The 20,099-nt window shown below is 64.6% G+C and overlaps 3 protein-coding genes across 4 annotated transcripts; all 3 read left to right on the top strand.

Annotated features, from left to right (window-relative positions):
- Positions 1-251: 251 nt before the first annotated feature.
- Positions 252-3,970, top strand: RSKR (ribosomal protein S6 kinase related). The gene is given in 12 exon segments (XM_065036946.1): positions 252-385; positions 491-688; positions 1,339-1,422; positions 1,499-1,567; positions 1,726-1,795; positions 2,559-2,666; positions 2,828-2,868; positions 2,948-3,067; positions 3,069-3,168; positions 3,240-3,328; positions 3,401-3,511; positions 3,605-3,970. Coding segments are annotated over 12 exon segments (1,263 nt in total). The 5' UTR covers positions 252-334; the 3' UTR covers positions 3,827-3,970.
- Positions 3,971-4,280: 310 nt separating this feature from the next.
- Positions 4,281-14,034, top strand: SPAG5 (sperm associated antigen 5). Of its 2 annotated transcripts, none has more exons than XM_065036902.1 (24): positions 4,281-4,432; positions 4,687-4,788; positions 5,001-6,439; positions 6,521-6,713; positions 7,049-7,168; positions 7,281-7,373; positions 7,496-7,630; positions 7,928-8,047; positions 8,629-8,721; positions 8,910-9,044; positions 9,199-9,292; positions 9,832-9,925; positions 10,019-10,100; positions 10,905-11,038; positions 11,310-11,475; positions 11,639-11,825; positions 12,145-12,216; positions 12,353-12,476; positions 12,706-12,817; positions 13,041-13,121; positions 13,206-13,349; positions 13,524-13,598; positions 13,677-13,757; positions 13,843-14,034. In XM_065036902.1, exons 1-24 carry the CDS (start codon positions 4,409-4,411, stop codon positions 13,954-13,956), a joined length of 4,014 nt encoding a protein of 1,337 aa, XP_064892974.1. In that variant the 5' UTR covers positions 4,281-4,408; the 3' UTR covers positions 13,957-14,034. The 2 variants fall into 2 exon arrangements, with proteins under 2 accessions (XP_064892974.1, XP_064892975.1); XM_065036903.1 differs by having other exon boundaries at positions 11,310-11,470; positions 11,637-11,825.
- Positions 14,035-15,689: 1,655 nt separating this feature from the next.
- Positions 15,690-19,732, top strand: ALDOC (aldolase, fructose-bisphosphate C). Its single transcript, XM_065036996.1, has 9 exons — positions 15,690-15,867; positions 16,686-16,808; positions 16,886-17,097; positions 17,189-17,243; positions 17,314-17,474; positions 17,983-18,066; positions 18,154-18,328; positions 18,409-18,608; positions 19,226-19,732. The coding sequence occupies exons 2-9, from the start codon at positions 16,697-16,699 to the stop codon at positions 19,319-19,321; spliced, it is 1,095 nt and encodes a 364-aa protein (XP_064893068.1). The 5' UTR covers positions 15,690-15,867; positions 16,686-16,696; the 3' UTR covers positions 19,322-19,732.
- Positions 19,733-20,099: the final 367 nt, after the last annotated feature.

Below are 20,099 nucleotides of genomic sequence, written 5' to 3' on the forward strand. Positions count from 1 at the left end.
CCACCAGCTGCCCCGGGGCAGGGGGTGCCGCGGCAAGTGGGGTGCACAAAGGGAAGAAAAGTGGCTGAAAAGGGAACCCCAAACTGTGCAAGGGCTGTCCCGGAGGGTGTGCTCTGCCCAGAAGCACGGGGGGATCAGTCACGGGTGGGTGTCCCGAGATGGGCACCCGTTGCACGGGGGAGCCCCACTACAGGGTTATCCCGGTGCGAGGGGGCAGCTCCGGTGCCCGGCCCCGGGGCGGGGGGTGGTCGCGGCGGGCGGGGCGGGGCGGGGCGGCGGGGTTATGTAAGGCGGCGGATTACCGGGGCCCGGGGCGCGGCCGGGCGGCGCCGCGATGGGAGCAACGAGCAGCGGCCCCGGCCCAGCCCCGGTGCGGCCCCCCGAGGTGCGTGTGCGGCGGGGGGGTCCCCTCCGGTCCCGGGCATCCCCCATCCCGGAGTTCCCCCGGGGTCCCCCCGCCGCCCCGCTGACGCTTCCCCCGGTTCCGTAGGGCCGCGCCGTGGGGTCGTGGGTGCGGGCGCTGCTGGGCCGCGCCGGGCCGGTGCCGGTACCGGGGTCGGTGCGCGCCCTGGCCCCCCGGGGACCCGCCGAGGAGCCGCCGCTGCCCGGGTGGCCGCTGCCGCAGCTCGTTTCGCTTTTCCTGCCGGAGTTCCCCGTCCGCCCCTCCGCCCGCCAGCAGCAGCTCAAGGTGCCGTCCCGGGGCCCCCATCCTCCTACTGGGATCCCGGTGCATCCTAACGGGGACCCTCGACCGTCCTCCCGAAGAGTCTGCGGATCCCACCGTGGCAGCCCCGAGCACCCCAACGGGTCCCCTCGCACCCCGTGCCAAGGTCCCCTCACGTCCTCCCAGGGTCCCTGCACGTCCTACTGGGGTACCCTCACGTCCCCCCGGGGTCCCTGCACCTCCTACCGGGATCCCCCAGAGCCCCGAGCATCCTCCCGCTCCGTCCGTGCATGCTGTGCTGCCATCCCGGGGTTGCTGACCGTCTCACCGGCTCTCCTCGCCCGCTGTGCCGGGTCCCTGAGCATCCTACCCGTGTCCCTGGCTGTCCCCCCTAGTCCCCTTCTACCCCCGCTGGGCCCCCTTCTACCCCCACCGGGTGCCCGTGCTCGGTGTCGAGTCTCTGTGCATTCTATCGGGGTCCCTCTGCGCCCCAATGGGGTTCCCTGTCCCCATAGTATCCCATATGGGGTCCCTGTTGGGTCCTCCTGGTCCCCATGTGTCCCCATCACCCGTCTGGGGTGCCCTCTGCCACCTCACCCCCCACAGGACCCCACACCCTACACCCCGAACCCATCTCCATGGGGTGCTCAGACCCTGCTGCCCCTCACCCCCAGATCCTAGGGTTTGTGGCCAAAGGCTCCTTCGGGACCATCCTCAAAGTGCTGGACTGCGGGCGGGAGAAGGTCTGCGCTGTGAAGGTGGGTGCTGCCCCCAGGGCCCATGGGTGCCCCTACCTGCCCTTGGTCCCCCCCTGACATCCCCTTGTTCCCCCAGGTCATGCCTAAAGTGGAGGTGCTGCGCCGTGATACCCTCAAACAATGCAAGGAAGAAGTCAGCATCCAGGTTAGGGGGGGCCCCAGCCCATGGTGGGATTTGGGGTGGCCATGGGGATGGCAGGAGGCCACTGAGGCTGCAGAGGAAGGGTGGCAGGAGCAGGGTCCCCAACCCCCTTTGGCCCCCCGTCCCGGGGGCCACTCACCCTCTCTGCTTTGTGTCCCCAGAGACAGGTCAGGCACCCGTTTGTTCACGGGCTGGGGGACAGCTGGCAGGGCCAGCGCCACCTCTTCATCAGTGAGTGACCATCTGCCCGCGGGCTCGCCCCAGCCCCCCCCGCCCACGCACGTGTCCCCGCTGCCTGCACACGTGTCCCCGCACACGCGCACGCTCCCCCCGCGCTGCCCGCTGCCCTGCGGGGATCCAGGCGCTTGGCTGCTGGCGCCCACCCTGCACGCACCACGGGGACAGGGATGAGGACACAGGGATGGGGAAAAGTCGCAGCAGGGCAGGGACCAATGTGGGGGTGAAAGAGGCGTCCCAGCCCCCGCATTGCCCTGGTGGCCCTGATGGCTGTGCCACCTCCATGCTCACATAGCTCTTGTGTTCCCACTGCCTGTGGGTGACCCTGGGGACCATGCCACATTGGTACCTGTGTGGCCATGGTGCCTGTGCCACCTTGGAGCTCATGTGGGCCCTGGTGCTTGCATGATCCCAGTGCCCACAAGGCTCTGGTGCCCATGTTACTGTGGTACATGTCCCTGGTATTTGCATGCTCCAGTGCCACCTTAGTCATGCTTGTGTCACCTTAGTACACGGTCCTGGTGCCCATATTGATGCTTGTGCCCCCTTGGTGCCAGTGTGGTCCTGCTTGCTGCCCTTATGACTGTAGTGCTTCCTTCACCCTGGTGAGTGGCCACAGTGCCCATGTCACCTTGGTGCACAGCCCCAGCGACCCGCCTAGCCTCCCATGCCCATGCCACCCTGGTGTCCATGCCCCTTGTGCCAGCCCGTCCCCATGGGGCAGCCTGTGAGTAAGGCACGTCACCCGTGCCCGCAGTGTGCACCTACTGCAGCACCGGAGACCTGCACGCGCTGTGGCGTGCCGCCGGGTGCTTCGCCGAGGCCACCGTCCGCCTGTTTGCCGCTGAGCTGGTGCTGGTGCTGGGTGAGTGACTTGCCATGCTGGGAACAGCCACCACCATCCCCACTGCTGGCGACATGAGGGCAGGGTCAGCCATCCTCAGGGGGTGCTGGTGCCATGGGGGTGGCAGTGGACACTGTGCCCAGAGGGGATCCTCTGCGCTGACAGCTCTGTCTTCTCCCCAGTGTACCTCCATGACCTGGGCATCATGCACAGAGATGTGAAGGTGGGTAGCAGCAGGGCCGGGGGGCTGGAGGATGGTGTGGGGGGTCTCTGAACCCACTAACATGGGAAGGCCACCCCAGCTCCAGTCTCGTTTCAGATGGAGAACATCCTCCTGGATGAGAGAGGTAAGAGTCTGGTGGCACTGGCCTGGGCACACCCCGTCCATGGGGACACCCCGTCCATGGGTCCTCACATGGTGCTCACCCCACAGGACATCTCAAGCTCACTGACTTTGGGCTGTCCCGGCACCTGCGGTGGGGTGAGCGAGCCCACACCATCTGCGGCACCCTACAGTACATGGGTAAGGGGGCAGCAGGGGGCTGCGGTGGGGAGGCACAGCCCCCCCAGGTGCTCACCCACTCATCCCCGCAGCCCCCGAGGTGCTGAGCGGGGGGCCCTACAGCCACGCAGCCGACTGGTGGTCCCTAGGAGTGCTGCTCTTTGCCCTGGCCAGCGGGGAGGTGAGGACTAGGGTGGGGATGGGGGACAGGGGCACCCCATGGAGCCCCTAAATGTGCTCCCTGCCCCCCCAGTTCCCCGTGGCACCGGCGGGGGACCACGTGGCCATGCTGGAGCGTGTCAAGCAAAGCAGCTATGAGAGCCCACCCGCGCTCAGCCCCGCGCTGGCCCGGCTGCTCGCTGAGGTAACCCTCCCACCTGGATGCTGGGGTCCCCACTGGGCCCCCCAGGCTGGATGCTGAGGTCCCCACCACTCACTGTCCTCAATCTGTCCCCAGCTGCTGTGCCACAACCCCCTGCGCCGTCTGCGGTACCTCCATCACTTCCAGGGTCACCCCTTCTTCCGCGGGGTGGCCTTCGACGCTGAGCTGCTGCAGAAGGACCCAGTGGCGGTGGCAGTGGCCCCACGCCCCCCCGAGCAGCCCCCGCCCGACCCCGCCACCTTCGCTGACTTCGACTGTGACCTTGCCGCCCCCCCGGGCCGGCCCTGGCCTGGCTGAGCCACTGTGGCCAGGACTCCCGGCATCGCTCAGGGACACTCCTCCCCACCCCAGCAGCGTGTTGGACCCCGCTGGGCTGGGTCCCCCCGTATCCCAACTCTGTACCTCTCACCGCGGGAGCAATAAACCCGAGAGCCGCGGGCACCGCTGCGGATGCTGCCCTGACTCCCGCGGGACCCCCGGGAGGATGCGGGGGACTGGTCGCCCCTCTTCTAGACAAGGGGTCGGGGAAGGTCTGGAGGGCCGTGCAGGGCTGATTCCCCCAGGGGAAGTTTGACCCGTTTTCCCCCAAAAAAGGCTGCGCGCCCCCGCCACGCCCCGTGCTCGGAGCTGCACACGCCCCTACCGCGCGACGCCGCGAGGGGGCGGAGTCTTGTCCTCAGTCACGCCCACTTCCCCGCCTACCGCCGCTCATAGCCCCGCCTCTAACAGCCCGCTCGGTGGAGTGACGTGCGCGCGGAGCAGCCAATCAGAGCGGCGCGTCGTTTTCAAACGGGCGGCGGCTGCAGCGCGCGGGGAGCGCTGGGACCGGACCGGACCAGGACCCAGACCGATACCAATACCGATACCGGGAGTGGGACCATGCGGGCAGCCAAGACCCCCGCCGTGAGTGCGGGACTCGGCATGGGGCCGCCGGGGGGGCGTCCCCGGTTCGGGCGTCCCCGTGGGGCGGTGGCGAGAGCTCCAGCGGTCGGGGACCGTCCCGGTGGGGCGGCTCGGCCGTGCGGGGCTGCCCGGAGGTGGCTGGGGGGCGGCGGGTCTGGCGCGGGCCGGAGCTCTCCCGGTACATGTGTGGGGGTTGTGCCGCCGGTGGTGCCGCCGGTGACCCCCGGTGCCTCCCCTCCCCCCCCCCTCTCCAGGCGCAACAGCGGCCCCCCCGTACCCCGCTGCAGGAGCTGCGGCTGCAGCCCGGCACCGAGCGCACCAACCTCACCCCGCTGCTCCGCCGCCTGCGGCTCAAGGTCGGTGCGGGGGCGGGAGGGGGAGCTGGGGGAGGAACGGGACTGGGGAGCGCGGGATGCTGGGGTGTACTGGAACTGGGAACGCTGGGATGGAGTACTAGGGCGGTGTGAGGACGGGTATATCTACTGGAGTGGGGCAAATGTCTGTGGGGTGCTGGGGAGAAGGGCAGGGCAGCCCTGGCCCCTCTCCAACCACCCCAAATGTCCTGTAGGACCGTGACTGCACCACCCCAGTGTCCTGCGCCCGGAGGCCCCCCAACAGTACCTCAAGACACCCCAGAAATGCTCTCCTGCTCCCCCCCAGCAGCATAATCCCAGAGCCCCCTGGGACTCCCACCCTGGGGCCCAGCACCTTGGAGACCCTTGGGAGTCCCACCCGGGTGCCTGGTGCCACAGAGTCCTCCGGAAGCACCAGCTTGGAGCCCCCTGGCAGCTCCACTCCAGGGCTCTGCACCCAGGAGCCCCCCAGCAGCACTGTGCCAGCCCCCGGATGCATACCACTTTTGGGGCCCTGCACCCCAGAGCCCCCCAGCAGCATCGTGCCAGCCTATCTGTGCAGCCCCATCTCGGAGCCCCCCAGCAGCACTGTGCCAGCCCATCTGTGCAGCCCCATCTCAGAGCCCCCCAGCAGCACTGTGCCAGCACTGCTGTGCAGCCCCATCCCAGGGTCCTGCACCCCAGAGCTCCCCAGCAGCACTGTGCTGGCCCCTCTGTGCAGCCCAGTCTTGAGGCCCTGCACCCCAGAGCCCCCCAGCAGCACCATGCCAGCCCCCCCATGCAGCCCAGTCCCAGGGTTGTGTACCCTGGAGCCTCCCAGTAGCATCACCCCAGGGCCCCCTGGCATCATCAGCTCTGTGCCTTACACCCCAAACTCCTTGGGCAGCACCACTTTAGCACCCGGCACCCCTGGCCCCCCCGGCACCAGCTCCACCCCACAGGCAGCTCCCTTCCAGGGCTGGCGGGTGGTGCCCGCTGACCTTTCCTGCAGCCCTGTGGCCCCCGAACTCCCAGCTGGAGAAAGGACTGTGGGTCTTTCACTTTGCCAAGACACCCCCAAAGGAGCTGAGTCCCCAGACCCTGTTCCCCCAGAGCAGGGCCCCGCTCCCACCGAGGCAGGTAGGTCAGAGCACGCTGGGTCAGAGGCAACAGCCACCCCCTCACCCGAGGTGGCCGCGAGTGCCGTGTCCTGGACGTTGCCACTGGTGTGGCTGGAGAAGAGCCTCAACGCTTCATCCCTGCTGGACTCCCTGCGGCACAGCCTGCCCCTGTCTGTACCGCGGCGGGACACCGGCACCAGCGTCACCCCCGTGCCCACCGCGGTCGCCGGCACCAGCGTCACCCCCGTGCCCACCGCGGTCGCCGGCACCAGCGTCACCCCCGTGCCCACCGCGGTCGCCGGCACCAGCGTCACCCCCGTGCCCACCGCGGTCGCCGGCACCAGCGTCACCCCCGTGCCCACCGCGGTCGCCGGCACCAGCGTCACCCCCGTGCCCACTGCGGTCGCCGGCACCAGCATCACCCCTGTGCCTACCATGGTCACTGGCACCTTCATGACCCCCCGGGATCTGCAGGAGAGGAGCATGAACACATCCACAGGTGGTCCGCGCTGCGCCAAGGACAGCGCTGCCGAAACAGACTCCCTGCTCTGGCAGTAAGTGGGGACACATCCCCCCCAGGCAGGGTGGTGGCACCTGCAGGCTGTCCCTGCCCCAAGCCTTCTCTCTGTCCCCAGCTGTCCCCGGGAGCAGCTGAAGTCCCTGCCGCGGGCAGAGCTGGAGGGGCGGCTGGAGAGCACCCTCATCATCATCGAAGCGCTCTCGCTCCAGCTGCGCAGCTTGCAGGAGAGCCACTGGCTGCTGCCCAGCGTGGGGCCGGCCGAGCAGAGGGATGCGCTCACGCAGACGGACGTCACCCACCCCAAAGGGGTAAGAATCCTCATCCGGGTGATGCTGCCCTTTTTTTCCGTGGCTTTGGTGCCATAATGGTGCCACCAGCAGGACAGTGGCCCTGGCTGTACTGCAGCCTGGTGGAATGGAAGTAAAGCATGGCTGCTACAGCACAACAGCACTCCAGCTGTGTTATCACACCTGGCTTGACCTGCTGAGTTTGCTGGATTTTAATTTTTTGTGCCAGGAAACATCTCTGGCACGCATGGTGGGGGGAAGGGACGGGAGGTGTCACAGCCAAATGGCTCTTGCTGGATGCTGGGATGGAGTGAGGCTGGTGTGAAACCCACTCTGCTCTGGTGGGGTGTCCTCAGGAGGAGGAGATCTACCACAACCTCTACCTCGAGCTGCGGAGGAAAATGGAGGCTCTGCAGCGGCAGCGGCGAGCGGAGCAGGACCTGCAGCGGGAGCTGGAGCTGGCTGCCACAGGGACGGTGCGTCTTGGCACCTGATGAGCGTGCCAGGTCTCAACTGGGCACGGGGTATGTGTGCCTGGCACTGCCCTGGAGCACTGCCTGAGCACCGGTGTCCTTGTCCCTCCCCCAGAGTGCCTGGAGCAACCAGTTCCTCCTGTTTCGGGGCATTGCAGATGCTGCATTTCAGAGCTTGCAGGATGAGCAGGGAGCCCTTGCCCAGGAGGTGAGACCCTGTGCAGCCAGGCTGGACCTCTTTCCCTCAGCTTTGAGGAGATGCTGGTGATGCTGGCACACCCGGCAATCATCAACTGTATCAGTGCCTCCTGGTGCCATCTCCCCTTGCAGCGGGAGCAGGCGAGGGCCTTGGTGTCGCGGTGCTGGGCTGTGCTGCAGAGCGTGCCCGGCAAGCTGCGGAGCTGCCTGGAGGAGCGGGATGCCATGAGGCAGCGAGCGGATGAAGCTCTTCGAGCCAAGGAGGAGGTAGAGGGGCGGGCAGGGGGGGATCGGGACAGGTGCTGTTGTACCCACGTCTTACATGGGGCATCTTGCATTTCTGCCCATCTTGGTGGAGGGGAAGCTCTGGCATCCAGGGAAAAAATCCTGATGCACTGGAGGGCTTTGGCTCCCGGGGTGGCTGGAGCTCTGGGGATGGGTTTTTGGCTTGGGCTGTGTTCTGCTGGAAGCAGGAACCCTGTGCTGCAGCGGCATGTGGGGGCAGTTCCTGGGAGCTGCCTCTCGTGTGATGCCGTGCGTGGAGCTGCATCTTTCCCTCGGCAGGGCGACCGCTTCCTTGAGGCTTTCCGTGCCCATGCCAGCGCCCGAATCAGCGCCCGTGACCAGAGTCTGGCCTCCCAGCGAGAGCTGGGCACGCTGCTGGCAGATGCCATCGACCAGCAGGTACTGAGCGGGCACCTCCAGCTGCCTCCTCCCGCGGGCTGGACGGGCATCCCATGTCCTGGGTTTGGGTGATGCTCTGCAATGGGCTGGAGTCTGCCAGAGGTTTCTTGGTGATGCTTCTGGGAAGCTGCTGCAGATCTGGCCTTGGGGCTGGTGCTCACCTCCCTCCATGGCCATTGAATGTTTAGCCTGGAGAACAGGAGGCTGAGAGAAGACCTTGCTCTACACAACTGCCTGAAAGGAGGTTGGAGCATGGAGGGTGTTGGTTTCTTCTCCCAAGGACCAAGCAATAGGATGAGAGGAAGTGGGCTCAAGTTGCACCAGGGGAGGTTTAGATTGGATGTTGGGAACAATTTCTTAATAGAAAGGGCTGCCCAGGGCAGTGGAACAGGCTGCCCAGGGCAGTGGTGGAGTCACCATTCCTGGAGGGGTTGAACAGACATGGAGATGAGGCTCTCAGGGACGTGGGTTAGTGTCGGGGTTGGTTTAATGGTTGCACTCAATAATCTTGAGGGTCTCTTCCAAACAAATGATTCTGATTCTGTGATTCTTCTACCGTGGTGACACTGACCTGTCCACAGGCATCCCTGGCTGCTGAGGCTCAGCCCTTCAGGGAGTTCATAGACATCACCTTTGCAAATCTGGAGGAGGAAAGGAGAGCCCTGGATATGGAGGTGAGGGGGGGACTGGTGGTGGGCTCAGCCTCTCACCTCCAGGCTGGTGCCACTTTGCTCTATCCCAGTGCACATTGTGCCCTGGGTACCGTGAGCAGTCTGCCTGCCAGACCCATCCCTGGTCACACAGCTGGGCAGAGCCGCTGGCGTGGCTGTGCCGAGCTCAGCTCTGTCCTGTCCCCTGGCAGCGGGAGCAGGCGAGGGCCCTGGTGTCGCGGTGCCGCGCTGTGCTGCAGAGCGTGCCCGGCAAGCTGCGGGGCTGCCTGGAGGAGCGGGATGCCATGAGGCAGCGAGAGGACGAAGCTCTTCAAGCCAAGGAGCAGGTATGGGGGTGCCTGGTGCAGTGTGGTGTTTGGGGTGCTCCCCTGCAGCCCGGCTGACCCCAAGCACAGGGTGACTTGGGGCACCCCTTAGTGTGGAACACCCCATGGGGAAGACCAGCCCAAAGTGAGTCTGGATGTCACTGTGTTTCTGCAGGTGTCCTTCCAGCTGGAGGAGACCTCTGTGGCCCTGCAGGACGCGGTGGCTCAGCTGGAGCAGCTGACGGCGGCCAATTCACACCTTAATACAGGTAGGGGTGGCTGATGTGACAGGAGGGAGCTTTGTAGCTGAGGGCTGCAAAGATGCTGAGTGGTGTGGAGCAACTTTCTTATGAGGAAAGACTGACAGAGCTGGGGCTGTTCAGCCTGGAGAAGGCTGAGAAGGATTTTATCAATGCTTATAAATATTGCAAGGGTGGGTGTCAAGAGGATGGGACCAGACTCTTTTCAGTGTTGCCCAATGGCAGGATGAGAGGCCACAGGCACAGACTGAAGCGTAGGAGGTTCCCCCTGAATATGAGGAGAAACTTCTTTACTTTGAGGAGAAATTTCTTCCTGGAAAGGGTTGGCAGGCACTGAAACAGGCTGTCTATGGAGATATTCAAAACCCGCCTGGGCGCATTCCTGCATGATCTGCTCTGGTGACCCTGATTTAGCAGGGCGGTTGGACTGGATGATCTCGATATGTCCTTTCCAACTCCAACTGCTCTGATTCTGTGACCTGGGGGCTGGAGCTGTCCCCATCCCCACTGCCCTGTCCGCCCTGTGCTGATGACTTTGCCCTTTGCAGACCTGAACTCCCTGAGGATGAATCTGGCCAACCTGGAGCAGACGCGGGATGCGCTGCAGCAGGAGAACAAGAAGCAGCAGGAGGAGATGGCCTGGTGGGTCTGAGCACTGTGCTCCTATCCCAGCCACCTCCTGCCACCCATTGTCCTCAAAGCGTGACACCCCCTGACCATGTCCTGTCCCCGCAGGCTGGTGCAGGAGAGGGACACCCTGCAGCAGGAGTGCAACGGGCTGCGCCACGACCTGCGGGAGGTGACCGAGAGCCGGGAGGTAGGAGCCGCCTGACCCTGCCTGCGCTATCATGCGCTGCCGGTCCCTGTCATGGCCTCGTGGGAACACTGGCAGGTGGCCAGGAGCAGGATTAGCCCTCCTGCGGTGGGGATGAGAGCGGTTGACATCCCGCACGTAGCGCTGCTCTCTGTCCTGCCTGGTGGTGATCTCTGGGGAGGGAAGGACAACTCGCAGGGATAATTTCCCTGGCTGCAGGCATGGTGCTGTCCCGCAGCCTGTCCTATGTCCCTGGTAAACAACTGGTCTGCAGGGGCTGGTCTGCTGGGGTAAATCTGCCACTGATTTAAGAGGCTGAGGGAAAGGGGGCTGTTTAGTCTGGAGAAAAGGAGGCTGAGGGGAGACCTTCTCACTCTCTGCAACTGCTTGAAAGGAGGTTGGAGCATGGAGTGTGTTGGTCTCTTCTACCAAGTAGCAAGTGATAGGACAAGAGGAAGTGTCCTCAAGTTGTGCCAGGGGAGGTGTAGATTGGATATTGGGAAAAATTTCTTAATGGAAAGGATTGTCAGGCATTGGAACAGGCTGCCTAGGACAGTGGTGGAGTCACCATCCCTGGAGGGGCTGAACAGACACATTGATGAGGTTTTTAGGGACAAGTTTTAGTGCCAGTGTTGGGTTAACAGTTGGACTTGATGATCCTGAGAGTCTCTTCCAACCAAAATGATTCTCTGATTCCAACTGGAAACAGCACCCTGTGGTGTGGGAGGGACCGTACTGGGGGTCCCAGTGGGTGCCCTCAGGTCTGTCTGGACACTTACAGCCATATCCTGTCCCCTGCTTTTATAGTTCCTTGACCAGGAGAACCGCATGTCCTGCACGCAGCTGCTGGACGCGGAGGCCAAGCTGAAGCTCACCACGGCCGCCCTGCAGGAGCACAGCCTGCAGTACGAGGAGCTGATGGAGTCCCACCAGCGCCTGCGGTACCAACCCTGCTCAAACCCCTCTGTTTTGGGAAACTGAGCCCCTTCTGGGGGGGTAGGGAGGACATGGCGTCATGGCTCTGGTCACTGTTCTGCTGGTGGAAGGGGCTGTAGGGAAGCCCAGCAGACCCCATCCTGGGGAAAACTGCCTAAATCTGTAGGGTTTGCACCTTGCTGGGTCATGTTGGGAGGCAGGTGTGGGAAACATGCCCCTCCTACGCAGAGGAGGAGGAGGAACGCTGCTCCTGCTGAGGCTGATGCCATCCCACAGGAATGAGCATGCTGCCCTGGGCCAGGAGCTGGAGAACACCAAGACTGAGCTCCTCGACTTGCAGCTCAAGAGGAACAAAGTTTCCTGGTGCTCTAAGGACATTGCTGAGAGCCAGATGCGGCTGCAGGAGCTCGCTGACTGCCTCAGGGCTGCTCTGCAAGAGGAGGTAGGAGCCCTGCCCTGGGGACAAGGACAAGGTGGTGGCTGGAGGCGTGTCAGACCCTTGTGGCTCTCCATGGCCTGACTTTGAGACCCCCCCCGCAACTTGCTGGGGTGATGCAGAGCTGTCACAAGCTGCACTCCAGCAACTCTCTCCCTCCTCTCCAAAGGATGACGATGCCCCATCAAGAAGCAGGGCCTGGACCCCGGCTCCACGGACGCCGGGCTGGCGGACACCGGGCTGGCAGACCCCTCGCCGTGCCTGGACCCCCGCCTGCCGCACGCCGGCATCTCGCACCCCCTACCATGGCGGGAGCTCCTTCGTGGGCAGCGTCCTGAAAGCTGTGTCGGGGGAAGGTGAGCTGGCACCCGCTGGCTGCGTGCTGGGGTCCCCTTGTGGGGATGGGGATCTTTGCATCCCATGCTGGGGATGTGCACTGGTGAGGACATCCCAGTGCCACCCCCATGCCACTCCCTGTGGATTCCCTGGTTGTTCCCTTGCGGCAGACATGGGCTGGGTGATGGCCATACCTTGCACCCTGGCTGCTGTCCCTCCTGCAAGCAGCCAGGCTCTTCTCTGTGCTCTGTGGGAAGGACAGGAGTGTGGGTGAGCTCTGGTTGTGCTCCCTGCAGCACGCAGAACTGGGCACAGTGCATCTGCCTTCTCCTCTTGCAGATGGCGATGAGGCCACCAGAGGTGGGAGTGCACTTACCAAGGACAAATCTGCCTCTACACCAAAGCCAATAGGTACTGGGACTGTCACGCTGCCCTGGAGCCTGCTCCAAAGCTGCAGGGCTGCCTGCGCAGGGGGATGAGCAGGAATGCCCTTCTGCTTGGCTCCGTGTCCCCTGGAGCTGATGTTCCCTCCACACCCTGCCCACAGAACCTGAGGAAGGTCTGCTGGAAAGTGTGAAGGAGCTGCGAGCTGTGGTCTCCAACCTCACCATGCTGAGCTGCCGTATTCAGGAGCTGGAGCAGAGCGAGTTCAAGGCGCTGCAGACAGAGATGTGAGTTTGGTGGTGTCTCGTGTCAAGGACCAGGCACGGCCACAGTATCTCCTGCGAGCAGCTTGTTGGGGGCCTGCCACTCATCCCAGCTCTGGATTAGACCTCTCCTGCCACGGCTAGAAGGGCTTTTTGGGGCTGTCTGGTTGGCCTCTCCACCACAGGGCTGGTGGGATGCCCAGGAAGGGGTTTGGTGCTGGCCACCGTGCTCAGCCCCACTGTCCTCTCCCAGCTCTGACCTGCAGCTCCAGCTGGAGACAGTGACAGCGGAGAGCCAGGAGAAGATAGATGCCCAGGCTGCCACCATCGCCAAGCTGAATAAGACACTGAGGAGCAAGCTAGAGGTGAGCCGGTGCCAGAATTGGGCCAGTGCTCACCCCAGGGCAGAGCCAAACTGGGACGGGCGCTGATCTAGGACACAGAAATCTGGGTGACTGGCTCAGGAACACCCCATGGGTGTTCCTGGCTCATCTGACCCTCTCAAACATGAGAAAACCCACTCCCAGCCGGGGTGCTGGGGATAGCTGGTGCTGGACACTGCCTGATGCCACTTCTTTCCTGCTACAGAACGAGAAGGAGTTGCAGGATGTGTTGAAACAGCAGGAAGAGAAGATGTTGCAGCTCATCGACAAGAGTGGGGAAGTCACGGTGTGTGAGGGGGACCTGGCTGGGCTGTGTTTCTGGGTGGTGCCAGACGTGGGACCCCCATCAGCATCCCCTTTTCCTCTGCAGAGGCTGAAGGGAGAGATCTCCCAGCTGAAGCGCTCGCTCCAGCGTGCAGAGACGGAGGCCAAGGTGCTGTGGGAGGAGATGCGGGGGCAGGAGCACAAGGTGGACACTGTCTACATCCAGGAGCGGGTCCTCCTGCGGCAGGAGGTGAGGCTGGAGGGCTCCCAGGGCTGAGGGCTCCGTGTCACCATCCCTCTGTGGCCAGGGGACCTCTCCGGAGCTTGGTCATTGAGCAGGTGACTGGCAGGGGGGCAGGGGAGCCCCCTGCCCCATGGCTGTTCCTGATGGTGAGCTCTCCGCGGCACTCGCTCTTCTTTGCAGGTGGACAAACTGCGGCTGCTGCTCCTGGAGAAGGAGGATGAGAATCTGCTGCTCTCTAACAAGTACCTGGAACAGGTATGAGGAGCTCCGAGGGGGCTCTAGTCCCCTCTCCTTGACCCCACTTGCCTTCCTGACAAACGTTTCCCACCGCAGATCCAAGGGCTGGAGCTGAGGCTCCATCACACCCATAAAGTGCTGAGGACCCATGAGGAGATGCAGGAGAAGATGAAGGAGGTGAGGTTTGTGGTTCACTGCTCTTGCTCTGACTTACAGCAACGCCAACCCCCATCCCAAACGCTGTCACTAACACTGTCCCCAGGTCCTGTTGGCTGTCCCTGACGTGGCAACGGGCTGCCAGGAGTTCCACAGCCTCCTGCGGTACTTGGGCCTGAAACCAGGCAGTGTCAGCAAGGAAGCCGCTGAGCCGCTGTAGCCTGTAGCATGAAAACTCCCTGCTGTCCTGCCTGTTCTTAATGCTGTAATTTATTTAATAAAGTTTTGTTGGCTTTCACCCTGTCTGGTACATGGATCCAGGAAGCTTCTGTTGCCCTGGGTGGGGACAACTCATCCAGCCTGCGCCGGCTGTGCCCGCTCCCTGTCACGAGGCCGTGAGCAGGGCTCTCTGCCACCCCAGGGCCTCTCTTCCTTGGCGGGGAACACACACCCCCCCCGCCGGCACTTGGTCTCAATAAGGTGCTGCGTTCCCCAGGCTCCCACCCCGTGGCCCCAGCAGCACCCGGGCTGACCTACCTTCCCTCCCCGGGCCCCCGCTCCTCCTCCTGTCCTAGATTCCCTCTGCACTCCCCTCCCGCTTCCACTTTGGAGGGGATGGGAGGCTGAGTCTTGCACCCCCATCATGGGGCCATGGGCCACACGCCTGTTGTGTGGGGACAGTCCCCCCCTCCAGCATGCAGCATCCCCTGGGTTGCAGCTAGTGCTGGCTGCCAGGCACTGGGAGCTCTGCCAGCTCCTGCTCCCAGCCCCCCCTTGGCCCCCGCTGCTGCATAGAGGGGGCTCCCGAGGGAGCCCCCCCCAGCTCCCAGCACAGCTCAGCCTCATCTTCCTCCTTCCCTACTGGGGCATCTCCTGTGGGATCCACCTCCCACAGTGTTCCTGACCCCAAGGATGCTCCTTGCTGCCATGGGGGCCAGGCGGCACCTCCCTTCCCCCAGCACAGCCCAAAATAGCAGTGTTCAAACAAGTGCTCTGGTTTTTAATGGCCTGTTTCTGCTGCCGGGGGGTGAATCACCTTCCCCTGCCCTCTATCGCAGCCTTGCCGCCCTGTGCCAAGCATGCTGGCACCTTTATTTACCCCCGCACCCAGTAAATGGAGGTGTTTATGGTTGCACTTCTACTTACCGGGTGTGTGGGTGGCTCACAGGGAAGCAACACTTGCTTCTCCCTGGTATTGCCTCCCTCCCCGCTGTGACTGTCACCTTGCTGGTAGGGGGTCAGATATGGCCCCCTGCGATGTGGAGCCGACAGTGGGGTGCCCCAGGCTGTGCCCGGCTCTGGGATGCGGGGGATGATGCGCTCCTCTCCCTGGATTAGTGCCATGTGAGGCGGCTGAGCCCTCCTTTTACGGCGGGGATTCGGCGGAACCCGACCCTGGCAGCTGGCCCCGTGGGGTAAGCGGGGACACTGCTATTGTCCCTGCGTAGGTGGAGGGCAGCTTTTTCGGGAAGGACTGGGTTCCTGTAGGAGCCCCCACCACGTCCTGGGCTGATCCACACTGGATCCAGGGCTGTGAGCTGATGGGACTCAGCCCCGCATAGCAGAGGTGACACAGTGGGGTCCCCAGCCTGGGGGTGTCACAGTGTGGTCCCTGGCTCAGGGGTGATGAGGGGAAGGTCCCTGTCTGTAGCTGGTGGTGGCAATAGGGTGGCACAGCGGGGTCCGCAGCAGTGGCAAGGGGGTGGTAGGACGAGACCCTACCCATAGGCAGGAGTGACACGGCAGGGTCCATGGCACAGAGGGGTCTCCAGGGGGTGGCACAGTGGGGTGCCTGGGTGGCATGGGGGTCCCTACCCATGCAGGGGGTGACTCAGCTGGGTCCCTGGCTGGGGTGTGACACACAGAGGGGTCCCCACCTGCAGCCGGGGAGTGCAAAAGGGGGACAGAGCGGGGTCTCCAGCCCTGGGATTGTCGCCCTCGGGTCCCCACCAGCAACAGGAATCGTCGCCGGGAGGGATACGTGCGGCGGCGGGAGGGGCGGAGCCGGCTGGGGGGGCCGGTCCTGCCGGGTGCCGCCCCGCCGGTCACGTAGCTCTGCGGCACCGCAGCCCCATTTACCGCGGGGCCGGAGCGCGCAGCCCGCAGTCCGCTCAGCCGCCTGCCCTGCACGGTAAGGGGGAGCCGGGAACCGCGGGAGTGGGGGGAGCAGCCGGGGGTGCGGCCCAGGGACCGCGGCGATGGAAGCCGGCAGCCCCGCCAGCGCTCCGGGGTGTGTCCGTGTGGCGCCGCCGGCATCCCGGGGGTCGGGCAGGGTTGGGGGGGCTCTGGGGCAGAGGGACCCCCGGACATGGGGGTGTTGAGGGGGTGGGGGGAACCCGGAGACACCCCCGGCACTGGCGCAGCCCGAGCCCAGGCGGTGGCCGCCGGGGGATCGAAGCTCCGGGAAAAGAACCGGCTCGGTGGGGCATCCCCGGCCCCGCGGCAGCGCCATCGCGGGGGTAACCCACACCCCGTGGAACTCCAGCCCTGGGGAGTGCAGCCCCGGGACTCTCTCCCTCCCCAGGTAGCGCCATTCCCAGGGTATTTCCATCCCCCCCAGTATCCCCATCCCCGCGTATCGCCACCCCCCGCGTTCATCCCACCCCGGGTATCCCCGGCCCTGGGGTATCTCCATCCCCGGCCCCCCCGGGCTCTGCCCCGGCCCCCCGCGGAGCTGTGCTCCCGCAAGATGGCTGGGCTGGGGGCGGGCGAGCAGGCAGCAAAATGGCTGGGAGCTCCCCGGCATCCTCCACGAGGCCCTGCCCGTCCCGGGGCGAGGGCAGCTGCCTGCTCGCTGCCTGCTTATGCAACGTGTCCCCCCCCCGCGCTGATGGGCAGGGCCGGGGGGCTCAGCCCCACGGGGGGTCCCCGGTCCCTGCAGGATGGGGTACGTGGTGGCTGGGGGGGGGCAACCCGCCGGCGCGTGACTCAGCCCCCGTCCGCTCGCAGCCACCGCCACCATGACGCACCAATACCCCGCGCTGACGGCCGAGCAGAAGAAGGAGCTGTCGGACATCGCCTTGCGTATCGTGGCCCCGGGGAAGGGCATCCTGGCTGCCGATGAATCTGTAGGTCAGTGTTGGGGAGATGCGTCCCACCACCTCTTTTTCCCCACGCCTGAGGCTGATGAGGGTGCTGGGTGCCCGCAGGGAGCATGGCGAAGCGCCTCAACCAGATCGGGGTGGAGAACACAGAGGAGAACCGCCGGCTGTACCGCCAGATCCTCTTCAGTGCTGACAGTCGGGTGAAGAAATGCATTGGGGGCGTCATCTTCTTCCATGAGACTATGTACCAGAAGGCTGATGATGGCACCCCCTTCGTCCAGATGATCAAGGACAAGGGCATCGTCGTGGGCATCAAGGTGCGGGGGGTGTCTGGTGGGTTTGTGGGGTGGTGAGGGTGTTTGGGGGGTGCTGATGGGGCTCAGCGCTGCCTTCCCCTTCCCTCTGCAGGTGGACAAGGGTGTTGTGCCGCTGGCTGGGACAGATGGCGAGACCACCACACAGGGTAGGTGGAGTGGGTAGGGGAGTGAGGGCCACAGGGTTCAGGGCTGCGGGGCTGACATGCTGCCTCCCAGGTCTGGACGGGCTGTCGGAGCGCTGTGCCCAGTACAAGAAGGACGGGGCCGATTTTGCCAAGTGGCGCTGCGTGCTGAAGATCAGTGACAACACCCCCTCTGCGCTCGCCATCATGGAGAACGCCAACGTCCTGGCGCGCTACGCCAGCATCTGCCAGCAGGTCTGTGTCTGTGGCTTCACATCGCCCCATGGGATGGGTGTTGGGTTAAGGGACCAGGTGTTGCCCCACAGGCATGGGCATAGACCCACTGAGCATTTCACCCTTGCCTGGGTATCACCCCGTGGGGTTGGACATCGACCCATGGGCTGGGTAACACCTCATGTGGGTGGGCATTGACCCCCAGGACCACGCATTGCCTCATGGGATGGGCATCACATGTGGGGCCAGGTGTTGCTACATGGGGCTGGGCATCACCTCACAAACATGGGCGTTGCTCTATGCGGCCAAGAAATGACCCTCCCATGGGGTGCTGGGCATCACCCCATGGGGCTGGGCATCACCTCGAGGGGCCAAATGTCACCCCACTGGGGCTGGCATCACTGGCAAGGGTGGACATTGAACCTCAGGGCTGAGCATCGTGTTCGGTCCAGGCGTTGGCCCACAATGTCATGGGGCCAGAGGGATGCCCAGGGACGACCCTGTGATGGCATCTGCCTGGTGTTTGCAGAACGGTATTGTGCCCATTGTGGAGCCAGAGATCCTGCCTGATGGTGACCATGACCTCAAGCGGTGCCAGTACGTGACGGAGAAGGTGAGCGGTGGGGCGGGCAGCAGTGGGGCGGGTAGCAGGGCAGGCACCATGCCGTGCTGGGGACACCATTCTGCCTGTTCTGTCCAGGTGCTGGCAGCTGTCTACAAGGCACTGAGCGACCACCATGTCTACCTGGAGGGCACTCTGCTGAAGCCCAACATGGTGACCCCCGGGCACTCCTGCCCCACCAAGTACAGCCCCGAGGAGATCGCCATGGCCACTGTCACTGCCCTGCGCCGCACTGTGCCCCCAGCCGTGCCAGGTACCGGTGCTGGGACATGGCAGAGACCGGGAGGGGGATACCCTGTGATACCCCTGGTTCCATAACCCTGCTCTCTGCAGGTGTCACCTTCCTGTCTGGGGGTCAGAGTGAGGAGGAGGCTTCCATCAACCTCAACGCCATCAACACGTGCCCACTGATGCGGCCATGGGCCCTCACCTTCTCCTACGGGCGGGCGCTGCAGGCGTCAGCGCTCAGTGCGTGGCGCGGGCAGCGGGACAATGCCACCGCCGCCACCGAGGAGTTCGTCAAGCGCGCAGAGGTGATGGGGGTGACCCTCGCAGGACAGGGGTGCTGAGGGCTGCATCCCAATGGGGTGGTGGGGACATAGGCTGTGTCCCCATGGGAGGGAGTGTAGCAGTGACTGTGCTCCTTGAGAGGGGGGATGTTGAAGGTAATGTCCCACAGGGTGACAGGAGACACCAAGGGCCATGGCCCACAGGACACAGAATGTCAAGGACCATGGTCCCCATGGGAGGGATGCTGAGGATTGTCTTTGTGTGGGATGGGGGACAGTGAGGACCGCATCCCTCGGGGGGAATGGGGGATGCCAAGGGCCAGTTCCGTATGGGATGGGCTGTGCCCCCTAAGATGACATGGGACATTGAGAGCTCTGTCCCTATGGGAAGAGAGATGCCAAAAGCCACATCCCATAGGGTGATGGGGGACACCAAGGGCTGTGCCCTGTGAGATGTGGGATGCTGAGGGCTCTGTCCCCTTGGGAGGGGGATGCCAAGGGCTGTGTTGTTGCAGAGGCACAGGGGATAACTGGGACCGTGTCCCCATAAGCTGGGGGACCCTGAAGGCTGCGTCCCCAGGGACTGGGGGACCCTGAAGGCCATACCCCACAGGGGCCACTGACGTTTCCTTTCCCCGCAGGTGAACGGACTGGCGGCGCTGGGCAAGTACGAGGGCAGCGGGGACGACTCGGGGGCCGCCGGGCAGTCCCTCTACGTGGCCAACCACGCGTACTGAGCCCCGGCCGGGTGCCCCATCGGCCCCGGCCCCCGCCCCGGCCCCCTCCCCGCCACTGCTCACACCCGCTTCCACCCCAGCACCCAGGGGGGCCGCCACGTGGGGAAGGGAAGTGGAACGTGCCCTGTGGGTCAGTCCCCACGCAGCCATGTCTGCAGATGGAGTGGGGGGCCTGGGTTACCGGCCCCCGGAGGGAGCTGCCCTGGTGCCCCTTTGGCGGGGGTCTCTGGCCAGGCCTGGGAAGGGGGAGGCCTGGCCATGTGGGGGGCAGGAGGAGAGGCCTGGGGGTGCCCCTGCCCTGCCGTAGCTTCGCAGTCCTGGTCGCTGCCGCCCTTGGGGCGCCTGTGTCGTGTTCGCCGTGTGCACCCCGTGTACCAAATAGCCTAACAACGAATAAACGGTAGAGACAGCGCTGTGCCGCCTCCTTTCTCACCGCGGGGCACCTGGGGACCGCTTGCTGCCACATCCCGGGCTGTCCACTCCCTACCCCGGCTCAGAGCAGCACCCACAGCCTCTTGTGCCCACCTGTGCAATAAGTTGTGCCTTGTCTCAGCCCACCTATACCCACCATGGGGCTCTGGGAGGTGGGAGGGATGGCTGGGCTCTCCCTGTGGGCCATGGGGCGGGCGAGGAGCCCCTGGGGATCCCCTGTTCTCCCCTTACACCCCATTTCCACCCTCGTGTGTGCTCGGTGCTGCACACACGTGCAGCGCCCGAGGGGGCACCTTTTGTCCCTCCGCGGCACCCGTACACACCATGCAGACAAAGCCCGCCTCCT

This window comes from Columba livia, chromosome 20 (assembly GCF_036013475.1).
Source record: "Columba livia isolate bColLiv1 breed racing homer chromosome 20, bColLiv1.pat.W.v2, whole genome shotgun sequence".
Classification (NCBI taxonomy): domain Eukaryota; kingdom Metazoa; phylum Chordata; class Aves; order Columbiformes; family Columbidae; genus Columba; species Columba livia.

Coding starts and splice junctions, on each gene's coding strand:
- SPAG5 (XM_065036902.1), top strand. CDS start 4,409: ATGCGGGCAGCCAAGACCCCCGCC. Junction 7,631..7,927: donor CTCTTCGAGCCAAGGAGGAG/GTAGAGGGGCGG, acceptor TTCCCTCGGCAG/GGCGACCGCTTCCTTGAGGC. Junction 10,101..10,904: donor AGGTGACCGAGAGCCGGGAG/GTAGGAGCCGCC, acceptor CTGCTTTTATAG/TTCCTTGACCAGGAGAACCG.
- ALDOC (XM_065036996.1), top strand. CDS start 16,697: ATGACGCACCAATACCCCGCGCTGACGGCCGAGCAGAAGAAGGAGCTG. Junction 18,329..18,408: donor TGTGCCCCCAGCCGTGCCAG/GTACCGGTGCTG, acceptor TGCTCTCTGCAG/GTGTCACCTTCCTGTCTGGG. Junction 18,609..19,225: donor AGTTCGTCAAGCGCGCAGAG/GTGATGGGGGTG, acceptor CTTTCCCCGCAG/GTGAACGGACTGGCGGCGCT.